The sequence below is a fragment of the Acartia tonsa genome, chromosome 14 (genome assembly GCF_053477335.1).
Source record: "Acartia tonsa isolate MP-2025a chromosome 14, ASM5347733v1, whole genome shotgun sequence".
NCBI classification, from domain to species: Eukaryota; Metazoa; Arthropoda; class Copepoda; order Calanoida; family Acartiidae; genus Acartia; species Acartia tonsa.
Window position 1 is genome coordinate 20,661,693 of NC_137273.1, and position 26,428 is coordinate 20,688,120.

Consider the following 26,428-nt stretch of genomic DNA (forward strand, 5'->3'; position numbering starts at 1 on the left):
CCCCCCCCCCCCCCCGACTACCGACGAACAACTATTTTAGGTTAGGTTAGGTTTTAGGCTAGGGAGCCGAGCGCTGCGGCTAGGCAGGCAAGGGGGCCGAGCGCTGCGGCTAGGCAGGCAAGGGGGCCGAGCGCTGCGGCTAGGCAGGCTAGGGAGCCGAGCGCTGCGGCCAGAGTTCATAGTTCGCTGTCGGGGGGGGGGGGGGGGGTGGGGGGTTACTCAAATTTTCAATATTGAGAAAAATATTTCTAAGAGGATAATACCACATTTTTTAATAATTCATTGAGAAATATGGGCTGCAGATGCTAAATAATACTTTTTCGAGGGTCATACTGTATACGCTAGCCTGTCCTAAAATTTTGAATTTGATTTACATTTTTTCTAATGATAAATTGTATAAAGTTATTTCATATGTCTATTAGACCGTCCAAAATATCAATAGCTACACTTTATAGGAGTATCTTATCGAGCCAGTGGTTACCAAGATCCTTTTTTACTAATAGACAGAGGGACATCCTGTTACTTTTATAAAAAGGATTATTATATTGTGACAGGCTATTATTGTTGAAGATTTGGTAATAGTACACGGAATTTGTATCAAATTTCTACACGGATTTTCCAAGTAGTTATTATGTATATGGAGTTTTTACATGCAAGGATAAGACAATGGTAATTAATTTAATTTACAACCCTTTCCAAGTCATACAATACCAATGAAATACACAGAATAAAATACCAATTGCAGGCCAGTATACATTTAATTGACTATTGTTAGACCAGTATGACGTCATTTTTTATAGGCACTAATAATTTAGAGCTTCGACGCAATGATAATTGTTATTAGGCCACTAGGGGCTAACAAAACTGGTTTTAATATTATAATTTTTCATTTTACTGTCTGCAGAAAGCTGTCTATAATACGATGCGATGAATAACTATTATACCTATTCTTTTTTAGATTGTTCAAACAATTTTGGCCTGCCACGAAAAAGGTGTTCTCCACAGAGATATCAAGGAACAGATTGTCAAAAACAAATTTTTAGCGAAGCTACCTACTTGTGATCGTACGTATGTCCATCTAAAACACTATTTGAACATAAATTTATTATGTACGTATAATGATCATAATAGATTGATTATTTCTAGGAAGTTTAAGTAATTGTTATAAGCAAAGCATCATATACAGGGTGGGGCAAATAAGACCGGACAAATTCTAACTTCTAAACAAATAAACATAAAATCGTCAATTTTAAAGATTTTATTGAATTTTAAAAACTGGCAAGCAAAATAGGTATATGACTAGTAGATAATTCAACAAAATCGACGCCAGCCTCAATCACCGCCTCTACCGGCCTCCTCAACCGCCGGCAGGTCCAGGTCAAAATGTACCTGTCCAAGCTGGCGTAGTTCTCCTTGATAGTGGTAATGAGGGAGGTCTTTGTGGTATGGGCACGTCTATTGGTGCATGCTTCAAAGTAGCCCTAGGCCCAAAAGTCCATTGAATTAAGATCGGGCTGCTGGGAGGCCACATTTCCTTAGGAACATGAGTAACCGCCAAATTGACAAAATCTATGTTTTTGCTCTCATTTGGGCTAGGATTTAGCTACAGTAGACTTTAAGTACTCAAAATGCGTGTCTCAATGAGCTTTAGACACACAAAAAATTTTGGGTCAAATTTCCAACTCCTTCACTGTCGGGCCCTACTGTTTGTGATTTCTTAAGGCTCAAAATCTTGAAAAATCGATCTCATTTCGGCTAGGATTGAGCTAAAATGGATTTAAACACAGCAAAATGTGTGTCTCAATTCGCCAAAGACAACCCACAAAATTTTGGGTCAAGATTCCAACTCCTTCCCTATCGGACCCTACGTTATGTGTTTTTGCGAATTAACCACCGGCGCATTTGGAATCTGCCTTGTTGTACATATGCGCGGCCAGCTCGGTGTACACGTCTATCTTCGTCCAAAATTTTTTTTTGCTAAAAGGTCATTACCTAAGCTTTTTATAGTGTGGTCAAACGTCCTGATTGGTCAAGTAGTTTTGGCGCTATGGCCGTTTAAAGTTTGTCCGGTCTTATTTGCCCCACCCTGTATATACTATATATACATTTATATACTAGCGGCTCCGCCCCTAAAGGCCTATTAAGGGAAGGGGGGGGGGTGGCAATTTTTTCTTAAGAGTTTGAAGGTATTATCCCCAAAAATAGTTATAACCTTTTCCTGAAGCTATGAGAAGTTTAACTGAATGCGAGAACCATATCGGCTTAGTGGTTTGTCTTAAATTGACAATCTACCCTCTGTAGGACGAGAATGTTCTAGTTGACCTGAGAACGCATCAGCTGAAGCTGATCGACTTCGGTTCCGGGGCAGTATACAAGGACTCTGCATACACGGACTTTGATGGTAAGTAAATTACAATAGATAGATCTATAATTTGTGAATTCGCAATTATTTCGCAAAAAAAAATTGTCGACAAATTCGCATTTTTTCCGTTGGGTATTGTCTAGTTACATACTCTCGTAATTAACCAAATGGACAACCTGGCCATATTATTGGTTAGAAAATGTACAGATTTTTATACGAAAGGGCAGTTATTTCATCACTCAAAGACACATACTCTCTAAATAAGCAAATATTAAAACAATGGGGGGAGGGAGGGAAATCCGGCCATGTTTTTGGTTAGAAAGTATGCACATTGCTGTGTTGCTAGGGGCGCAACCGCTAAAACTTTATATAGTGTCGGTGTCAATAATTTTTACTGCCTAAACTAAACAGGAATCGCTAGAAATAATATTCAAGAAATAAATATTATACACAACCGTTCGTAGATCAATTTCACTGATTTATAGAGGATTTTAGGCCATTAGCCTTTACTTACAAAACATTATAATAATGAATTAATTTACTCAAATATTGTTATCTCTTTCATAAAAAAAAGAATTTAAAGGATAAGTAAATTGATTTAGAATTTTAGTAGAAAAGCTACTCTATAATGCATTTTGTCTGTCCGTCAGTCCGTACCGCTCTTGGGAAAATTTATTGTTTTTCTCGGCTATCATTGAAGTAAATTTGGCAAATTTCTTTTTAATTGACAGATTTTTTTGCATCAAATTATTCTTATTCTGATCCTATTTAGACAATTTTGTCAAATAATTAAAATGACGAGCTACGGATAATCTTTTCATATTGAATAGCTTTGTTGCTTTTTTGTGTGCAAATTACATAATCCCTTAACCCTGCATGTATGCTTAGCTGATAAAAAATTTGCCTATAACAAAAAATGTATTGCAAAAACGTCTTTATTTGCTCTTTACCAAATTCAAGGACGTTTAGAAATAAAGAAATTAATAATTATCCATCGCATCGTCAGTTTTATGACTTTTATTTTAATAATAGTGGAAAATTATTTGTAATTTGATATGGCTGAGAACCGGTTCTAATCCACCGGATATTTATCGGTTTCGAATCCATACTGAAAATTGTTATTTTTTTCAACTGCAAGGGGCATTACAAATTTCAAAAAAGGAGCATTTTGAAGTAAGTTGAAATATAAAATTTAAAAGATTTGTATTGCATGTATATAAAGGTTTATAGAACATTTTCCACGGAAAGGAAAATAAAAAAAAGGATTAATTCTTGTTTTGTTGGCCCAAAGATTATATAAAAATATGAATATGACTGTTCCTTGCGCAACTCAAGGATAAACTTTTTGTTAAATTTTTTCTTGATAACAAAAAAAAACTGGCAAACAAATTAATTATTATATGAATCAATAAAAAGTACAATTCTGTTATATAAAGTAGTAAGTTTTTTTCCTGTAAGTTCTCTTTATCTATTAAATCGCTTGAGTTCTCTATTTTAGATTAGCTTGAAATAAATTAATCTTGAATTGGTTTTAAGCTATTTTCTTGCACATTCTGCCCCCTTCTAATACAGATCCCCTATATGTTAGGGGCGTAGCCGCTAGTTATATATTAAGTAGTCTGTTTTTTTTGTTTGTAGCTGAATATTTTGATAACTATTGAACAGACTGAGTTTTCCATTTTATTTAAGCTTCACATAAATAGGTCTTGGGATGGTTTTAGGCTACTTTATTTTTAAATTTAAATCCCAGGAAGATTTTCGGCTATTTGTAGACTTTTAAACATACATTGTAACAGCCGTACCTAAGTCAGACAGAAAGACATTATGACACAATGTTTAGTGCAATGTATCGATTTTAAACGTACATTTTAACCCGAGTTTATAAATTCTAAATGCATCATAAAAGTGCAAATAAGAATCTTATATAAATATATTTCAGTTAAAGCGCAGTTTTACTTGAGCAATGCATCTCTATAAGAGTAATGTACCTGTTTAGTTGTCGACTGTTCTTTCATCTTTGGAAGTGGTTTTGACAGTCAAGAAGCAAAAGAAAGAGATCCTCTTTAAATATATCTAAAGTATTAAATTTTCTGTTTTAAATGCTTTGCTACTTTTCGCTGCAATCAAACTTGTTATTTTCTTATCTTAAGAATAATGCAATAAGGGCCGAAGGTTAATTTAACTGATTTTATTAGTACATTCACCTAGCTACGTTTTATGTAAATGTTCATTGTTAATAACGACGATATAACTATTGATCTATCTATCTAGGTACCCGAGTGTATGCCCCGCCAGAGTGGATAGAGACCAGCTGCTACCATGGTGACCCGGCTACTGTCTGGTCCCTGGGAATACTGCTGTATGATATGGTCTGCGGAGATATTCCATTTGAAAGTGATGCACAAATTTGCCGCGCTCAGCTAAGGTAAAGATTGTATTTGGTTCCATTATCCGGTTTTAATTGATTTTGAAAAGTTTTATATTGAAATTGAAAATTTATTTAATGGGAATAAACATATTTTTTTAATAAGGCATAAGTTTTCATGGAAACTAATCTTGTCCTATTTCAGATTTCGCACTCGTCTATCTGACCAGGTGAAAGACCTTATCCACCGATGCCTCCAGGTAGATGTGAGCAAAAGGATCAAGCTGCAGCAAATCCTGCAGCATCCTTGGCTTCTGATGCTACCAGGTACAGCTGGCGACCTCCAGCAGTTGTTTGCAACCACCAGCAATCATTTGCCAGGTAACAGCATGGGTGGTGTCCCGATACCTGCGGCGAACAACAATATCTATCTTCATAGCAATCGGCATCTCAATCACCACCACCCACATCATAACCATCACAACAGGCAACATCTTGACGATGGTCTTAACTCAGTGGGATCATCCACAAGTAGCCCGATAAATGTTATGGAAACAGATACATCGGTGGCATCCTCAAATGCATCAGATTCATCGCTTAGTCAATCACCAATGATTGTTGACAAATCCACTCCACCGCAGTCACATTTAGTGTCTTCAACACATCACAGTCTTGATCTTCCCACAATTAACAGCAGCCATTTAATGTCGTCGTCTCGGCCAGTTGTTTCATCTACGCGGCATTTGCGCTTTGCAGCTAACAGTAGTAGTGGGCCATCTGCCATGCTACGTAGCAGACACAGTATGCCAGTATTTAATAACAGTATGTGCAACTATGATGCAACAAATAGTGTTTGTAGCAATAGAAAGGTGGCACTACAAGGGTCAAATATGCCTTCAGTGTCAACGATTAATCAAACTGTTCTTCGCGTGCATGTGATTGATCACTTGTCTGCTCTCAATTCTGCAACTTCAGCTTCCCGTCCTTTGGAGATCACTGATCTTGTTGATAAAGTTAAGTCATAACACAGCCCAATTTGGTCTGTGTTCACCCATGCTAGTCATTAATATTAGTTAAATTAACATATTTTGATATTTTATTATGTCAAAATAATTCTAAAAAACTACTTAAAATCTACTTAAAGTGTTCATATCCCAAAATTGCAATTAGAAAAAATATCTCAAAACTTAATAAATGTGCTATGCAAAATTTTTTAAAAATTATACATTGCTAGGGTATTTTTTTTATTTAGGTTTTTTAAAAATTATTTGTTACTTCTAATAGATCTCAATTAAGAAAAGATCCTCATTTTAATCAATTACCTATTTGTCAAATAATTTAGATTTATTTAAATTTAGAAATAACAATTTAGGTTATTAAAAATTATAGATTTGCAGCTTAAAAGATCCATTGTCAGCTAGGATTTTAACTTATTTTTAAAGTACATAAAAATTTTTGCCAAAAATTGCAATAACATTAAAGAATATGGCAAGGTATGTAGAAAATAAGCTTTTTATACATAAAACAATTTGTTATCTAGTGATTTAAATGCCATGTTAAATAGATTTTGACCCCAATGTCGTCTTTGAACCCAGTGAATAGTAACTCAATGTCGTGCCATTTATAAAAATTGTTAAAACTTTAATTTTTAACACAAATTTTTTTTGTTAAGTTAAATTATTAATTAGATTTTAAAATTAAAATTTTCCCTTAGCTATTGAAACTTATTATTTGTTTAATCTTCAATGATTTTGAACAATCTGAACTAGTCATCTAAATACTTGTCACAAATATTAATTATTCAAATTGTAAATACATTTTAGACCCCTCTATAATAAACCAAAGTAATTAAATAAAAATAAAAATGCGCCATATTACAAAAATTTAAAAAAATAAAATTAATTAATAGAAAAAAAATTATTAATAATTCTTGGATGCAATTTGTGTAAATATTTGGTGTTGTAATTTGTTTTTATATTTGGTGGAGAGATAAAAGTAAACTTTATACTGTGATCAGTTAAAAAAATATTTTAGAAATTCTTGTTTTTTTCCTATGATTTTAATAGTATTTAGCAATTAATTAATTAGAATTCTAAATTAAAATTTACATTAGGTTTATTAGTTAACAATTCAAAAATAGAAACATTTATTATAGATTTTCTAATTTTAGATAAGCAATTTAGTTTTTGAACTAATTAAAATTTACACTAGGAATTTAATTATCTTAATTACATATTCAGTTAGATTTTTTTAAAGGGGTTAATATTTTCTTAAATTATAGGCATTTTATATATGTTTTAAATTGCATTTTTGTATAAATGACAATTTTAGATAATTTGTTTTGTGCATTATTTGAAAATAACTTGAAAAAATTGAGACAAAAATATTTTTGTCCAAAAATATTAATTTTTAGTTATAATTGATCTCTTTTTATGATTGTTGTTAAAATTAAGTTTTTACTAACTTAAAATTAATTCTTTATCAAATTTGTTAAAACATGAAAACAAAAATCCCGGTTGCTGAAAACTTGACATTTGTTAAAAACTTTTTTAAAACATATTTTTATAGTAATTTGTTTCCTTTGAATCAATATTAAATCTTTTATAGCTTTTACAAATTGTATTACAAAGCAAAAGTTAATCATTAATTTGACAAACTTTGTTGAAAATCATTACTAAAAATTACTTGTATCATTTATGTATTGATAATACTGTGAATTATTTTTGTAGCTGCCTATAGGGCCCTAACAAAATGGGGGATAGATAGACATATATCCCCATTCCCCATTTTCCTAAGGCACTAAACAAACACAGCTTCTTATTTTTCAGTTCCAATGAAAAATTCCATAAATTATTGACATACAAACAATCTTTTAAGTATTTTTTTTGTGTAAAATATGCAGATAAGGTTGAAAAAAGTACCTTAAATAATTTTTAAACATTAATTATTTGTATAGCATGGTAATAAAGAATTGGCTAAATCCACGATTCTTCAAATGTAGTAACAGTTAAAAGACCTCCCATTTTTATATTTTGAAGGGTCATAGATTCATAATTTTTAGGCTCAATTATCCCTTCCCTCCCCCCCCCCCAAAAAAAAAGAATGGAACATATATTTGAAGAGGAGAGTTTAGGTATAATTGTTTACTTCATTTGGAGATAAGGGGATTTTTCTATTGATTCATACTGTAGTGTAATTTTTCCTCCTATAGTGATCCGTTATTTTTATACAGGATGATCTACAAAAAACGTTCTCAATAATATGTTATTGATTTGAGGACAAATCAAACTCATTACAACTTTTTAAAAGAAACATCCTGAATATCAAAATTAATAAAATGTAAAATTAACAGATTTGTTGCAAAATGAAAATTAAAAATGCAAAAAAAATAATCCAAATATGATTAGAGACAGGGACAAATATTTTGTAAATAAAATAGTAGAACAAAAAAGCTATGAATTAAGAAATAATTTTTAAAAATTGTTTCTAATTTATAGGAGTTAGGCTACTGATGGATGTTGTCATCCTTGTTTTTCAATTTTTATCATTCTTCTTTTATGTTCTATTATTTTTCTTATAAAAAAAATTACTTGTCTCCTTCTCTGCTAATCAACCCGATTTAAAATGAAACTTTAAAAACAATCATTTTTTTATATTTTGAATAAAAAAAACGCTCTTTACTTATTTTAAAAGTATAAAATACTTAATAATGAAAATTTAAAATGATTTTATTCTTTATAACAAGTCTGTTCATAAAGTGGCGCAGCGTCTGGCTTTAGAATTTAAATATAGAATTTAAATATTCGTCACAAATAAAATAAAAAACCTATTCTTCCATTAGGCGGTTTTATTTTTGACTTGTTCTAATTTAAATTCTAGAATATCTGCGCTTTCTTATAAAGCTTTAATTAAAAGTAAAAGAACAATGTAATATTTTATTTTTTGTACAAAAAAATGTTTTTGTGAATTTTTTTTTTAATTTGTACTTTTTGTGCTGTAAATAATGAAATAAAGATTTGGTGAAGAAAATCTCTTTGTAATAAGTATCCGCTTCCCTCACTGAATGACTGACTTAACTCTTCCAACAGAATTGTTGTATGGCCTTACAATAATATTCATATTCTTGTAGAGTTAAGAGTTAGGACTAGTTAGGGGGCTATAGGTGTCGCTTCGGGTACTAGACCTCTCTCCACGCACCTTGGAACATACATACAATAATGATTGCGGTGTAAAGCGCCCATTCACCCATCAGACAACCAACTCTCTGAGATGCACGACCTTTGTCTGCGAAGTCCCAACTGTGCATGGTAGCGAGTTGCGCCTGTTTCGGGCCAAGGCATTCCCCCCCCCCCACTCTAACTATTTACGTCGCGCATCTGACATAGTAGCAGTGGGAACCATTTTTAACGTCTTTAGTTATGACGCGGTGTAGGATCGAGATTCGAACCTATCACTTTCCCGACGACGAGCGGATGCGCTACGTGTTGAGCCACGGTCGCGGGGTATATATATTCTTGTAGAGTGCCCTTAGAGCCAACGTTGTTAGAGCTTTGCCTGGACAGGGTTTTGCCAAAAAAATAACCCATTTTAGGATTTTTGATTCATAGGGTTGTTTTCAGGACAACAAGAGGGGAGCTTTCTTATGGTTGAAGGTGTGGATTATAGTCTTATTAAAGCCTTTTCTGGAAAGATATTTAGTGCTCAATCCTTTATTTATGAAACAAATTGAAAGTAAAGAGGAGGTTAGCTTCTTCTTTTGGCTTACCCTAGAGGAGTCAATAACTCTACCAGGCCTGTACCTGCGCGGTGCCCGAACCCTGTGAGGCAACCCAATTCACGATATAACTCAACCTAACCAAACCCAAAAGTAATTAACACACAAACGAGAAACTACCCCTTCTATTATTTTTAATTTAATGCAAATAAATAAGGGGGGGGGGGGGGGGGTAAGCAGTGCTAAACAACGCACTTTGTGTAAAAGTGACAAATATTTTCAATAAATTTCAATATGAAGACTATTTCTCATTCTAAATTACATTCAATCTACAACAAATCTTACAGGGTAGCAAAACTTTACTCTTCATGATTTGTGATTTGTGAGAACTAAGGGCTCTGAACCAAGGCGAGAAGCGCCATAAATTGCAGGCTCTTTTGGAGGCGGGGGGTTAAGTCCCAATCTACAAAAATACATTTGAGGTTGGGGTATAACCCCCCCCCCCCCCCCCCCCATCAGTTTGAAAATACCTGTAGCTATATCTCTCAAAACACAATGTTAAATATACATAAAAAGTAATAAAAACAGGTATGACAATATTCATAAGTTGCAAAGTTAATAATCACAAAATAATTTATTAAATTAGTAAGAACAAAATAATTTATTAACAACAAACAAACAGGCTTGGAAATTAAGTTTTAGAGTTACTGATTCGATATTTCAAGGAGAAATCTATCTTATATAGTAGAGAAGAAAATATATCTTTCAATGTATATTATACTTATATTTTTACTACAGCTAAAAAATTTGATAACTCATGCTTTCTATCTTTTTCGGATACATTAGCAAAAAGGACGAACATACAAACAGAATGTTGCTTGGAATTATAGAGTAGCTTTACTACTATGTAAAAACTCTTTCCCCTTCAAGTACTTTTACAAGTACTGAAAACGTGTATAATGTAAAAATGGGGGGAATATTTTCGACACATTTGTGGGGATATATATACCCCCCATCCCACACCCTTTACTAATAATGAAATATCAGATTACTATAGATGCGTGAACAAGTAGTCAAATATTACCTACTTTAAAAGGGTTTTTTATTTCTTCTATCTTATTCAAGATTATCACGTACACTAATAAAGTGAAACTTGTAGCTGGCTTAAATAATGATCCTCCCCATCCACCCCCTTTACCCATCCCCCTTTCTCCTGCAGGGTGATCGAACTGCCCAAAAAATGATGTCCATGTTAGCAATCTAAATTAATGACAATATTTCCCGTCATAATTTCCACGTACGTATATTAACATCCATTGTACACTGCGAATTTTAAAAGAAAAAAAGTTGACCCTTAAAATTCCACCTTGAAGTGATACTTTTCTAATAGTTTATAGTCCACTAAGTCGTAAGCAGTAAAAATTAAAATCCATTAAGTCCCTTCTAACGAGATATTGGCAACTTTTTGCACACATTTTCGCAAACGGCAATTATTTCCTTTATTTGGAGTTTTGGTTAATAACATTTTCATAAAAGTTTTCAGTAATAATCATTTAAGATCCATTGTTGAGAAGAAATGACTGAAAAAGTGTGTTTCCATGCAAAATAAGCTTAAAATCTAATGATTTTAAAATTAGCGATTTAATAGTAAAAAAAAAATATTTTTAACTTTTTGATAGCCTGAATATGTTTAATTTAGTTTTTTTATATAATCTATTCTTTAAAAAGACAGGCATATTCTTTCAGATTTGAAAAAAAATAAAAAAATTAAAAATCGGAATTAATCAAAATTAATCTATAGCCTTTAAAAAATACTTTTGATATTTTTAACCTATATAATCAATAAAATCAATGGAAAATAAAATATTTTTATAAAATAAACTTTTGGAAAAGGTTTAAGATAACTTCATAAAAGTAGCATTTAAGTAGAATATTTTTCTTGTCTTTTTAAAAAATGCAAATTAAACATAGTTAACGACTATTTAATTAGCAAGAATGGTAATAAAATATTTCAATAACTGCTTAAACCTTTTTGTGGCCATGTTATTTACTTAAACAGAAATTCTATTTTGTCAGAATTATAAAAATAATGAAGTATTTTCAAAAAAGCTTGCAAAATAAACGTAATTTTATCAAACTTCCTCACAGTTTATAGAGGGTATTGTTGTAAAATGTTAATTATCAAAATAAAATCTTCAATTTACAACGTTTAAAACACCTAAAAGTAAATTCTAAGCAAAATTAGATTTATTTCCTAGATATAGAGTAGCTGCGCTACTTAAAAAAACATCTAGTATTCAAACCAATCAGCTGATCAAATTGCTATAGACATTATTTGTTGGGTTGTTATTAACTGAAACATTTATTTTCTTTTTAATTCTAAAACGATGCTTGCCATGCTAAAAACGCTACGCCCCCAGCAATCATTATGGGCACTAGAATTTAATCCCCTCTATTTTTTAATTTAAGTTTTACAAAAAAAAAACAAGGACCACATCTGTTCAGTGGATAACGAGTTCCTTTGCTAGAGACAGATATACATACATCCCGTTATTTCCATATAAGGACTAGCGGCTACGTACCCTTAAATCCTCTAGGGACACTTGGGGATAGGAAGGGGAGGGGGGGGGTGGAGAGTCGCAACTACACTTAAGATCATAGTTTTTCAAAAATTTTAGAGGGTTATTTTTTGTTAGGAGCAATTTTTATATTGTGGAGGTACCCTTTCCCAAAATAGTTATAAACATGGCCAGGACATATGTATATAAAGCTTTAATGTAAAGAAAAACCATATCTGTCTAGCAGTTAGCGAGATCCTTTGAGACAAATAGATAAATATCCATCATGTTACTGTTATATAAGGATAAAAATCAAAGACACCCAAGCTTTTTTGGGATTCAAATTAAAAATAGAGTTATGCGACAGGTTTGTGGGTAAAATGATGCACGGAGTATCAAAATGCAGTTTCACACTAACTTGAAACTTATATTGTGGGATCAGAACAAAAATTTTTTTATGAACATTCTTCTTATCAATATTTTTGACAAACTGAATTTGTGATATATTTTTATTCATGAAAGTGTCCCCTTGCAAAAATTTCAGAACAAACTAACATGCTAAAATTTATTGGGTTATACTTTGATCATTGTCAAAATAAAACATTTATGACAACAACCATTAGTAGCAAAGCACAAAAAATCTTGTAATGGTCAAATGCACAAAGTGAGAGCAGATGTTAAGTTTTCTTAACAAATACAAATGAGAGGAGAGAATATGTAATATGTCTTTTGAAGCATGACCAACAGACAGACAAAAAGGCATTGTAAAGAATAAATGTCAAAAGAATCTTCACTGAATATTTCAGCTGTCTCCAATAAGACCTAAGAAAATTACATTTTCCCCTTAGTGTTACGGACTAACTAACACACAGAAAAAGTGAATTATAGAGTAGCTTCACCACTAAAGATTTGATTCTGAATAGTATTAGCTCAAACACCCCCTCACTCCTAAACAAAGCAGCTTCACATTGCTGAAATCTAATATGAATTATCATAAACATTAAACTGTTTTTAACCTATTTTTAAAACATATATCAAAAATATACTATGACACCAGTAGAATTAAACTGCAGAGCCTAAATTTGAATTAAGTCCCCAATAAACTTTTTTTAGTGGATTTAAAAATTAATTTTACTGTTGCTGTGGTCTTTTTTGATCAGAGCAAAAGGTCTTTTTTTATTTGGGTAAAATTCTTAGCTTTTAGAGTGTTTTGCTTCATATATATAGTATTCTGGTATAGAGTAAAATTAGGCCTTTTGATTTCATCTAAATTAATTCATTAAAAACTTAATTCTTTACAATATATCAATGAATTAACTTTATCGTGCTTGTTTTCCATCACTTATTTTTAACACAAGAAAATTGGCTGTAAAGGGTTAAATAGTGAAAGATGACAACAAACGTTTACGCAATACAACAATTTTTTTTTGTCACATATACAAATATGATAAAATATAAGATTATTCAAACTTATTTTTTTAAATATTTTTAAAAAGCATGTATCTATTATGTGTATAGTTTTCATTCTTTTCATTTTAATTAAATAAAAATTATTTAACTACATTGGAAATAAGTCACTTTGTGAAAACACTCTTTTTTGAATTGTAAAAAACTGAAATGAAACAAGACTTTTAATTGGTTCAGACTTCAGAATAATATGTTTTATTTTAATGTTAAATTTCTTCTATATAAATTATTGTTTTAGAAAAAAATTATTTGCATCGAACAGAGTAGAGTTTTTATTATTGTATTGATATAATCTGAATCACATCAAATTGTTCTGTAAGAAACAATTTAACCCCAAACTAAAAAATGCTTTTGCTTCCATCAAAATGATCACAGCAACATATAAAATTAATTTTTAAATCCCCCAAAAAAAGTTTATTGGGGACTTAATTCAAATTTGGGCTCTGCAGTCTGATTCTACTGGTGTCATAGTATATTTTTGATATATGATAAAAAAATAGGTTAAAAACAGTTTAACAGTCCTTTTAAAGAAGATTGTAATTATAGAGTAGCAGCACTTAACTACTTAACTATAATTAAAGAAGAAAGTTATTTGTAGATACAAATTTATTTAAATATGCTCTGATGAAAATTCAATTGTAGCTCTCAGTAGAAAATAAAATATTAATAAAAAATAAAATAAAGGCAGCCGTTAGTAATATTTAAGTAAAAAAGGACCTAAAAACAAAGGTTGTTAAATAAAAGGATGAAGAAAGCGAAAATTTACTTTGACTCACTTAAAGTCGGAAATTTATTATCAAACAGGGGACATACACAGAAATTTTAAGACCTCTAGCTCTAATAGTGGCTCAGATAATAGGGGAGGGGGCGTCGAACACCACCCCCTCACCCCCGACCGATAAAGATGCGGCAAGGGGCCCGACTGTTAAGAATTAAGTAAATTATACAATATGACATTTAGTCAAATTTCAAACAAATATTTTTTCATTAATTCATTTATAAAAATCAATATTATAAATATGAACTCACAAAGAGACGTTGTATGTTATCATAATACATTTAGTCTGCTATGTAAAACAAAACAAATTTTTTTCTTCTTTCATTGCAGGGATGATTCTGGTACAAAAAAAAAACAAAAAAAAATAAATTATTTTTAATTTAATTTGATATTACCGTACAATATTTTTTTATATACATAATTTAAGAAATATATTCATAACATCTTCACCTGTCATAAAGACGACATATAAAATCAACATCCTGATAAGGATATTAAAGTTTATGTTAAAAATTTTCAAATTCATTTTATGCTTAAGAAGGAACGAGAAGGAATTGAATCTCAACATTAACTTGTTATTTTGCCTTTATATTTATCATATTTGTTTACAGTTTATTGGTAAAGTTTGGTAATACTTTATTTCGAGTCTATCATGCAGTGTGTAATTTCCCTTTTAACACAATTCAAATAATTTAAGTCACCTTGATTTTAGCAAAACATTTGATAAATTAATAAATCAACTATTTACATCATAATTAATATTTCCTCTAACAAAATTTGTAAAGTAGACTTAATACTATAATTTATTCATCAATCTATCTTTAGATTAATATATTCATTCATCTATCTATCTATCCATCCATCCATCCACTCATTCATCTATCTATCCATCCATCTATCCCTTTATTCATCCATCCATCCATCCATCCATCCATCCATCCATCCATCCATCCATCCATCCATCCATCCATCCATCCATCCATCCATCCATCCGTCCGTCCATCCATCCATCCATCCATCCATCCATCCATCCATCCATCCATCCGTCCGTCCGTCCGTCCATCCATCCATCCATCCATCCATCCATCCATCCATCCATCCATCCATCCATCCATCCATCCATCCATCCATCCATCCATCCATCCATCCATCCATCCATCCATCCATCCATCCATCCATCCATCCATCCATCCATCCATCCATCCATCCATCCATCCATCCATCCATCCATCCATCCATCCATCCATCCATCCATCCATCCATCCATCCATCCATCCATCCACTATTCATCTATCTATCCATCCATCTATCCCTTTATTCATCCATTTATCCATCTATCTATCTAAGACACTGTAGAAGGAAAATAAAAGTATAAATATTGCTACGCAAAACCTTGGAAGGCCGAATTCTAGAGTTATAATAGACCAACCAGTCCACATGTTTTACAAAACTAGTTCTAAGCTATGAATGAAAAATATGTCTTGCATAATTTTGATATAAAAAAGATAAATGGATGAATAGGTCCTACGACAAACGCAGGAGTCCCAAACATCGGAGTGGACAAACGTCGGAGTGGACACTTAATCTAACCTGTTTTAGACCATCTTATAGGTTTTTTAAATGCCTAACCCCTGAGGGGGGCCTACTTGTTCATTCATATCTTAACCTAACCTAATCTGTACAGAAATACTTAATAAAATTAATATCTTAACACTCCTGCGTTTGTCCACTCTGACGTTTGGGACTCCTGCGTTTGTCCTGGAACCGATGAATATATAGATTAAAGGATAGATAGGTTGATAGAAATACAGATAGAAGGATAGAAAGATTGCTCGATATATTTTTTTAGAAGATTAATAAATGGATTGGTGTAAAAAAAAACCAAATCATTTAATTAATGAATCAACGAAATACTGACTACAGAACTATCCTTGTTTGAATTATTCGTTAAGAAAATTTACCGCTTAAAATTGCGAATAGTCTAGAAATCATGCGTCTATTTCTAAAAGAAGGACGGCCTGACGGATGGTATAGTGGCAGAAATAAATGGGGGAAATTAAGAGTAAATCAGGGAAAGAAAGAGAGGCTGAGAAAGGGTATGGGGAGGGGTAGAAAAAAAGAGAGGGATAAATGTGAAGAAAATGGGGTGGTTATTATTTCAGTATACAATGAGCGGTTCTATAATTTTATATTACAGTTCAGTCCAGGCATCAAACATCTGAAAATACTGTAATTCGTCCTAATATTGTATCTAAAAAACCCGCCAAAAGTTGTAGTAGAATATATAGTAGTAGTAGTAAGGTCTACTGCGATCGATCTTTTACTTTTGTCTTTTCTCTTATTGGGAGGTTTATATTATTTATAAACTTTCTTTATATCTATCTAATTTTCTCATATACTTCTATATATCTTTAGTAGCGGCTGCGCCCCTAGCATCTATGTGCTCTATATTCGAAAAATAACCTGAAACCATACCCAGACTTATTTGTAAAAATAAAATAGCCTAAAACCACCTCAGAAACTATAAGAAGCTTCTCTGTAAACGAGAAACATATCGGTTCAGCGGTTAGTAGGATCCTTCGCTAGAGACAAAAAAGCTACTACTTTATCTAATGTGATGTATATAGGCCTCTAGGGGCAATTTATTAAGGGGAAGGGATGTAGACCTTCACTTATTTTAATTTTAGTTTTTTTATGTTTTAAAAGTTTTTTAGGGGGAGAGAGATGTCATTCTTTTTAGGACAATTTCTCTTGGTATGGTAGTGGTACCTTCCCCCAAAACAGTTATCAACCTTCACAGTAGCTATGAGAAGCTTCACTGCAAAGGAGAACCATATCGGTTCAGCGGTTAGCGAAAACCTTTTGGATAGACAGACACAGATCCTGTTACTTTTATAAAGACTAGCGGCTACGCCCCTAGAGGCCTCTAGGGGGCACTTGAGGAGGAGAGAGTGTCCCACCCCCTAAGAAAATAGTTATAAACCTTCACGGAACCTATGAGAAGCTACCCTGTTAAGGAGAACCCGATCGGTTCAGCGGTTAGCGAGATCCTTCGGTACAGACACACAAACACACAGACAAACAAAAATCCTGTTACTTTAGTATTAGGATATATATGTACCTTTCTATCCGATTTTCTATAAATTCCTATTTCTAATTATTATATTTAATTTTCTATCTATTGAAGTCTCTTCTTATTTATAACTATCTTTTATTGTAAGAAATTTTTAGATCTTTTTTTCTGTATTTTTTATATTTAACCCACCAAGAAATATCGACCACGTATATTTTCCCCATTAACTATTCTATTAAGCAGTGGCGTGCGAACCGAAGGGGGCATTTGGGGCAATCGCCCCCCCCCCCTAGCGACCAAAACGCCCCCCCCTAGCCACCGTCCCCCCTGCCCCCCCCTAAATGTTGAAAAATGCCCCATTTTGCCCCCCCCCTGGTCAACAAAAGTGCCCCTTTTTGCCCCCTACCCTACAAAAAGCAAAACTATCCCAGTTTCCCAAAAAAAGATCAAGAAATATTAAAAAAAAAATGTTTGGCGCTTCGCGCCATCCAGACAGTTACTATTCATTTAACCTTACAAAATTTTTTAATTAGTGTAGAAATTAGGTTATAATATTTTTTCACTGAACATAAAAAACCAGGTAATAGGAAGTATTTTATTTTGTACTAGCGGCTACGCCCCTAGAGGCCTCTAGTGGCATTTTGAATGTTTTTTTTATTTAAAATATCTAATTACAGAAATAATTGGTTTATGTTTCGTTCAAGTCTCTTTTTCAGGAGGGGTAATTTTTTTCTAGGGGCGATTTCTCCTAAGAGGGTGGTGGAACCCTCCCCCAAAATAGTTATAAACCTTCCCGGGACTTATGAGAAGCTACCCTGTTAAGGAGAACCCGATCGGTTCAGCGGTAAGCGAGATCCTTCGGTACAAACACACAGATAAACACACAGACAAACACACAGACATCCTGTTACTTTAGTATAAGGATAATATAAACTTTTTACCAAAGAAATTTTGTACATCCCCAATGATGATACACAAAATTACCCCTTATATAGATTACAATTAGTGGATGAAATGTGTGGAAACTCGACTTAATTAACCAACCAAACAAAATTCCATTAAAGTCCCCAAAGTTGTTGAACCAACGAATAAGAAATTTTTTTATGAAATATTGGGGACTAGTGTAATAAATAGCCCAAAAACCCCTCACTCCCTGAAAATTTGAAGAAAAAGATTTGCGCTTCGCGCCCTTCCAAATGATTTATGCTTTTTATCTGCTTTTTATTTTGTTTTTATTTCTATAAAAATATGTGTAAAAAACAAATATTTAATCAAAAAGTTATTTTATATAAAAAAGAAACAGCGTTGATATTTATCTAAGCCTTTTTCTCAACACTGTATGTCTGTCTAAATGAATAACTATATATGATGTCATATTATTTTCAGGATAAGTTTATCATTTTTTTTTGTGTACATACCCTTACAAAAAGACATGTTTTTTTTATGGCAATTTTCATTAAAAACCCTTAAAACTAACTACACTCTATATTCCTAACTTGATAAAATACGCCACTCTTGTTGTCTTTAATTGATTTTAGTTCAAAGGGGGAGTAAATATTTTTAGGTGCGCTTCAGGCACCGCCCTTATAAATCCTTGGAAACACCACTAAATAAAAAATCAACAGAGTTTTAAAGTGCCATTTAAAGAGGGTAGGATATGTTGATATAACTTTTTAGCCTTTCTATAATTCACTATGGCTGTCAGTACGTAATGCTAAGGGGGAAATGTGATTTTTTCAACTGCAATTAAAGATAGAAGGCTAAAACTTAATGTTAACATTCCCATCATTATGGAGTATAATTAACTATTAAAAATTCATGGAGGTCGGACTGCTTTTCAGGACGTTTTTGGCTATTTTTGTATCTTTTAAATTTTGGGTATAGTCCCTTTTGTGACATTGCCTCTTAAGGTGCATTTCGTTGTATTTTCACAGTAGCTTTTCACCTAATTATAGCTCCTGCGGGGCCAATTGCCTAACCCTGCGGGGAAATCACCTGACCTAACTTAACCTAGAATAACCTATTAAAAGCTACTATGAAAATACGACGAAATGCCCCTTAAGAGGCGTTGCCACAAATGAGACTATACCCCAAAGTTTTCCATATTTCTAAGAGATTTATATACAGTATACGTTACGAAAAATGACCGCTCTTTAAAATGTTCCTGCCTCCCATCTAATAAAGTTGTAACCCTATTTTTTGTATGTGTGCTTTTTATATATATGTTTAATTGTGTGTGTTGTGGTCAGTTAAAATAAAGAACTTTTACCGACATCTGGCAGGCCATAAAAGAAAAAATTCAAAATGCCAAAATTCAACCTATTATTATTTTTAGTGAATTTTACTTAAGCCCAAAAATCACATAGTAAAATTAATTTTAGCCTAGGGGTTATTCAGAGTTTTATCTCAAGCATAAAATTCTGCTTCTATAGACACCTTACTCAGCTTCCTAGCTCTCATACAAGTCATTTGAGCACAAAAAGCATGCATCAAGAACTCAAAATCAATGAAATTTGGGCTTTATGCCCACTGCCCAGGGTGCCCAATTTTTAGATCTCAGCCCACAGAAGGGCTAGAAAAAAGTTCTTTAGCTTTTTGGTGATGGCAGAAGGAATAAAAAGCAGTTACCATAGTCTAAAATGACTTTAAAGTACCCTTAGGGCCCCTCATAGGCTAGAATCGAGACATTTTCCATTTTCGATTTTCAGGACTCCAGGTATGAGTCTTTGGTTTGACTTTAGCTTCCTATAAGTGGAGCTAGGGTTGAGATATTGGAGTTTTGTCTTCGATTACCTCTCACTGTGGTATCTCAGTGTACTATCCTAGCTTGGTAGCTTGATATCTCAACTATCAAAGAGCTGAGACAACTTTTAGTGAGACCGCTTCAGTAGAGGGAGGAAAAAATTCACTCAAAATACATAATTGGTCGATTTTTGATATTTTGAATATTTTCTTTTATAGCCTGTCAAATGTTGGTCAATGTTCTTTAATCTCATTGACCGCAACAAACACAAGCATACATATGTATAAAGAGCACACACACAAAAATATGGTTAAAACTTTATTAGAAGGGAGGCAATACCATTTTAAAGACCGGTCATTTTTTGTAACGTATACTGTATCTGTAGATGAAAGGACAAGTAATCTTTTTTTTTACATAGTTCTTTATATCTTTGGTTTGTATGGTACGATAAATTTTTTTGTGGATTATAATATTAAAAAAAAAAATTCTCGATGTTTCGAGCACCCAGTATGTAATTTACTTTGACTGTCATCACACAACATACAGGAAAAAGGATTTGTGACTTTTTCTACCTAGAATATATATTTATTTCAACAGATGCTCTTTAAATCTACTTGTCTGTATTCTTATTAATGATTTTTTGTGCTTTGCTACTTAAAGATGTTGTCATCCTTGTTGTCATACAATAAAGAAATATTTAAAATCAGTTTTACATATTAGGTTAATTTTTGATAAATTATTTCCAAAATGAGTGTTTTTATCCCCCCCCCCCACAAAAAATTTTTTTTAATGGGGTTATTCATCCTTCCTGCTGAGATTTTATAACATCCCCTTCAACCCATAAAAAATGTTTTGTGGTGGGGGGGGGGGGAAGGTTAAATTATTTTTTTTCGAAGATGCTTTCTAGCTCCCTTCCCTTCGGTCATTGCAGGGTGGGGAAAAGGGATGGGGGAGAAGAGATGGGGGGGAAGAGATGGGGGATATAAATGGGAAATAGGGATGGGGGAAGGGATTGAGAAGAAGGGATAAGGACTAGAAGGCCCATAATCAAATAATCCCACCCCTTAAAACGCCCTTATTTAAAATTAGTATATATAATCAAAATGCCCCTCCCTAAAGCAAAGTGCCCCCCCGGGGCACTTTGATTTAGGGGGGGGCAAAATTTTAAAAAATCTTCAAAATGCCCCCCCCTAGACAAAGGCTATTAAGGGCTTTGATGTGCCACTATAGTGTGGTAAAAAGGGGGTAGGGTGGAATGTGATCAAAAGGGGGACGTGACAAACTTTGCGTAAATAGAACGGTTCAATATTATTCTTTGAAGAATTATATAATTTTAGATCTTTTATTTGCTTGAATGAAGTGATTTGTACAAGAATGTTTTCATCAAAGAACAGCGTAGCATTTTTGAAAAAAATGAAAAAAAATTAAGCAGACAGTAAAACACAAATCAGAAAAGTAACTTTTATGAAATTACAGTACATTTTAAGTAAAAAGGTCCAAGTATTGCAGGCAGACAGACATAAATAAAGACCTTAATTTGTAAATAGAATAATCAATAGATAGAAAGTATAGATATGAGACGATTAATTATATTTATAATAGTAAAAATTGACACTATTGTAGATGGATAAGGCAAAAATAAGGCAATGGATTTATAGAATGCGTTGAAAGGGATAGATGGTTAATACATATAATACATACAAATAATAGATATATAGATAGCAAACATCAAAGGAAGCTAGCTATATAGATAGATAGAAAGTGAAGCTAGATATACATAAAATGTAGCTAGATAAAAGAGGTATATAGATAGATAAGATGTAAGATGCATCTAGGTAGATATATAGACAGAAAGTGGGAGATATAGAGAGATATAAAGTGGTAGCTTGATAGATAAAAAGTGGTAGCTAGATAGATAGAACATGGTAGCTAGATAGATTAAAAGTGTGGCTAGATAGATAGAAAGTGTAGTAGGATAGATAGAAAGTGTAGCTAGATAGATAGAAAGTGTAGCTAGATAGATAGAAAGTGTAGCTAGATAGATAAAAAGTGGTAGATAGATAGATAAAAAGTGGTAGCTAGATAGATAAAAAGTGGTAGCTAGATAGATAAATAGACAGAAATTGGGGGCTATACAGATGGATATAAAGTGGGAGCTAGATAAAAAGATAGAAAATAGTTGCTAGATATATGGATAGATAGTGATAAGAAGGGAAATTGAAGTGTTGCTAGATAGGTAGATAGAAATATAGATAGAAAATAAGACAAATGGCGGATAGCAAGAGAGAAAGTGGTAGATAGATAGATAGATATAAAATGTTAGACAGATAGATATATAGTATATGAATGAGGAAAATGTTCTAAGCACGAGGGAATATAATGTGATACTTGGACTTGAGACAGACATTCAAAACTACCAACAAAAATAGCTGTTTCCTCAAGTTTTCTCCTGAAACAGAAATAATTTTTTTTTGGTTCTGCTTTTGGAGTTTAATTTAGGTTAAGTAATGGTTAGTATTGACCCGCAGGCATAGGGTCCTGCAGGGTTAGAGATAAAAATAGGAAGATTGGGGAGGGGGTAAAAGTTATACGGCTGTTATTCTGGATAAACGGCTCATTTTTTATGTATTGATTCCACTGACAATTAGGCATCTTCTATATAACTAGAAACATTCTAAAAAATCTTAATTTAACTTTTTTTACACTCGTCTTTTTTATATGATAACTTTTTTTGGTAGAATGAGAGGGAGGGGGAAATATTTTTGCAAGGTGGAACGTAGATTCACATTGGAACAATCTTTTTTAAAAAATCAACCCCGCCCGATTTTTTGTCAGAAAAATTGTATAAGTGATCTATTCGATGATTTCCTAAAATAGAAACTCATTCAGTTCAGTAGTTATTGAAATCTTAAGCTTCAGACAAGAAAACGAAGAAAGCCCCTAACAAAATCAGCATGTTACGTCATAAAAACGAGGGATTATCCATCTCCTTTTTAGTGGTTTTTTTCTTACTTTTCCTCTCCTCATCCCTCATTTTTATGACGTCATTGAGGGACTTTCTTCGTCTTTTTACTTTATTTAATAGGACGAGGAACATAAATATGACCTTAATATTGAAGCTACTTAATACATTTTTATCCAATTGTTTATCTTAATATATATGAGTTTTTGTTATTAAAATAATCTTGATATTTGCACTTTTATGACACCTTGACTTATGCAACGCATTTGATAATGCTATTCTAAAAGAAAGGTCTGTTATAGCAGGGAGAGAAAGAACATTTAGCTGTTTACTACTTTTGTCCCCAAAGTTTGATAATTACATTTTCTTATTTGTTAACTTAACAACTTTGGGGGCTTTTATTGGATTTTGATTGGTTTGTTTGTTAAGTTGAGTGTTTAAACGGCTACATCATGGGTAATTTTGTGAATTATAATTGAGGGTGTACATCAATTTATTTGCCATTGTCTTATCCGTTTAGATCTTTGAGTTATAGAGAAATTTATATTAGGGTAATTTAAACCAGTTTCATCCCATTGTGACGGAGACACGCACACACACACACAAAATGAGGGAAAGTTATTTTCGCGGAAATATAAAGTGGGGGAGTAAACACAAAGGGGTGTGCAAAAAAAGAATAATTGGGGGAGCAAAGATAAGGGGTGGAAGTAAGGGTGGAAAAAGGATAAACATAGACTTAAAGAATCAAGAGGGGGTGGAAATACAATGTGATTGGGGGAATATTTTGGGTACTTGGTTGCGGGGGGATGTTGTGAGGGGGTGGCGGGTGAGTGTTGTGAGGGGGTGTCGGGGTCGAATCTAGGTCACTAGAACTTTTTATATTCCTGAAAATCCCCCCTTTCCTTCCTTCCTTCCGTCCGCACGTCATAGTAACACTGTTATTATGTGTGTGTGTGTGTGTGTGTGTGTGTGTGTGTGTGTTTCACAATGTTCTATTGTAAAAGTAGTAGGATGACTTTCGGTTGTTATTTGTTAAAAAACGACTTTGCTTAATAGATAATTTAATTTTGTAAGCTTAAGAATTATTTTTGGGATAGCAGTCCAAAATATGACCAAAGAATAAAGTTGCCTTTATAGATTTAAAGCAAAATCTGAACTAAATTCTCGTCAATTTTTCACTCCTACCAATAAAACACCTTTGTCTTAGATGTAAAGCTACCTTTTAATCATATTTCTATGTCTAGTATTATTTACCCAGCTGCTATTTGAGATAGACAGCTAAAAAATGATTTGTCACCTAGCTTTGAGAATTAAATATTTGATTTGTTATACTAATAATAAATGTTGTTATTCTTGTTTTAATTTTGACCATTTTTTGTTAGTTTGAAGCCACTGTAGCATGACATGAACAGACTTTCACTTAATTTCAACCCCTCACTATATACATACCTCAGTATTGCAAATAGAAACATGCGCATTTTTCAAGAACCATATGCTATACCTACAATTCACATAAGTAGTCCTAATAAATCCTTATATAAAAGTAACAGGTTGCCTGTCCGTCCATCTGTCTGTCTGTCAGTAACCGCTGAACCGATTATGATCTACTCTTCAGGAAAATAGATACCTGTCCTGCAGTGGTTTTAAGCTATTGTGTTGAGGGTTGGGAAAACCCCCCTTTGATTTCTCCTCTCATGGGGCTAAGCCCCTAGAGGCTAGGGTTGAAGCCACTATTATTATAAAGTAGTAGTTTTCATCTGTCGTTTACTAAGATCTCTTAGTCGGCTGGTCCTAGTGTCCCACAATTTTCAGGAAAGTTTCATATTAGTCCAGGGGCAAGTCTTTTATTATCATCTAAAAATTGTTGTACGATCATCTTATTTCTTTTAGCACAGCTGTTTAAAAATTTCGAAAAGATTGATTTATGAATGTTTGTGTGTCCAGAAAGATCTTGAAAACTGATTGGTCTTCATATTTCAAGGAATCTTTTTACTGGTCCTATCAAGGTTTACACGAGTTTTGGAGGATGGGCTTGGCTGTTGTTCACCCAAGAAAATCTGAAATAATTAGCCAGCTGGTTCTTAAAACAGGAATACTGTGAAAATTTTATTAATCCTCCCCTCAATTTTTCCCTATCCAAGTATTCATTAATTTATAATGTATGTACGTCTATATGCGGAGTAGCGAAGCTACTCTTCATATAGGAGGAAATGTCTTTCGGTTATTTTATTATCTTATTATACAGGTTTTTATCTTTTTATCTTTAAAGATGTCACAAACTGCTGAACAAATTTAGTTCTCCGGAACCATCCATTAGATCTCAAGATGGATTTAGGCTATTTTTTCCTTTCAACTAAGGAGCTCTAATATTTACTTGGGGTGAACAAGTAGCAAATATCTTAAGTATCATATATAATAGTAAGGATTTTTGTCTGGAGCTTAAGATCTCAATAACTACTAAACCGATTTGGTTCTCCTTTACAGTGAAGCTTCTTATAGGTCCAAAAATTGTTTAAGGCTATTTTGTTTCTTAAAAATAAGTCTGGGTATGGTTTTCGGCTAATTTTTGCCCTTTCCATATCTCTACGAGAGCCTCTAGATGATAGAGCCGCAGACGCTAGTGATAAATTAAGCCACATGGAGATAGAGGTTTCAGTTACAAAATCACAATTATTAATTAAAATGAATCAAAATATTTTTTTCTGCAATTTTAAAACAATGAATCTATTGGAGATAATCTTCCCAGTTAAGTATTTTATGTCTAAATATATTTAACACAAAATATTTTATTTATGTTTCCCCTCACCTATCTACTCATTAATTTATCATTATTTATGTCTGCGTATATTTTTAGTAGCGAAGCTACTCTATAACTCACCGTCTGTCCATATGTCTACCAATAGAAAAAAATGTCATAACTTTATCTATTCAATCATCTTTATTTTTTATTATTTATCTATCTACTCCTCTGCAAATCTTTTTATCTATCTTCTTTTTAAACATCCATCTATCTGTATATTTATCCAATCATATATAATTTATCCATCTATAAACTCATTTTGTATATTTCCATCTAACCCTCTGATAATCCATCTATCTATTTATTTATCTATTCTTCTATTTGTCCATCAATCTACCCATTTTTAATCCATTTATATATACATCTATCTATGCATATTAATATATCTATTAATCAATCTAAATATCAATTTTTTAATTTTTAAAAGCTAAGCTTTTTTATAATTAGGGTCGGTCCGTCCGTCACAAACGGATAGCTTTTTCCCGTTAATTTAGGCATGTTAGAATTATCCTATCGATTTCAAACTTTGCATGGTGATTCCTTTAGTAGTTAAGTACAATTTAGAAAGCGTATCAACTCTATAATCATTACAAGAATGTCCGTACG

At 32.7% G+C, this 26,428-nt stretch overlaps 1 protein-coding gene across 1 annotated transcript in view; it reads left to right on the forward strand.

Moving 5' to 3' along the window:
• LOC145306694 (serine/threonine-protein kinase pim-3-like) overlaps positions 1–8,756 on the forward strand; it is a 49,438-nt gene extending 40,682 nt beyond the window's left edge. The window contains exons 6-9 of the mRNA XM_080148997.1: positions 959–1,013; positions 2,300–2,401; positions 4,634–4,787; positions 4,933–8,756. Of these exons, the coding sequence (XP_080005123.1) occupies positions 959–1,013; positions 2,300–2,401; positions 4,634–4,787; positions 4,933–5,752 (1,131 nt within the window). The 3' untranslated portion in view covers positions 5,753–8,756. The remainder of the gene's footprint in view (positions 1–958; positions 1,014–2,299; positions 2,402–4,633; positions 4,788–4,932) is intronic.
• Positions 8,757–26,428: the final 17,672 nt, after the last annotated feature.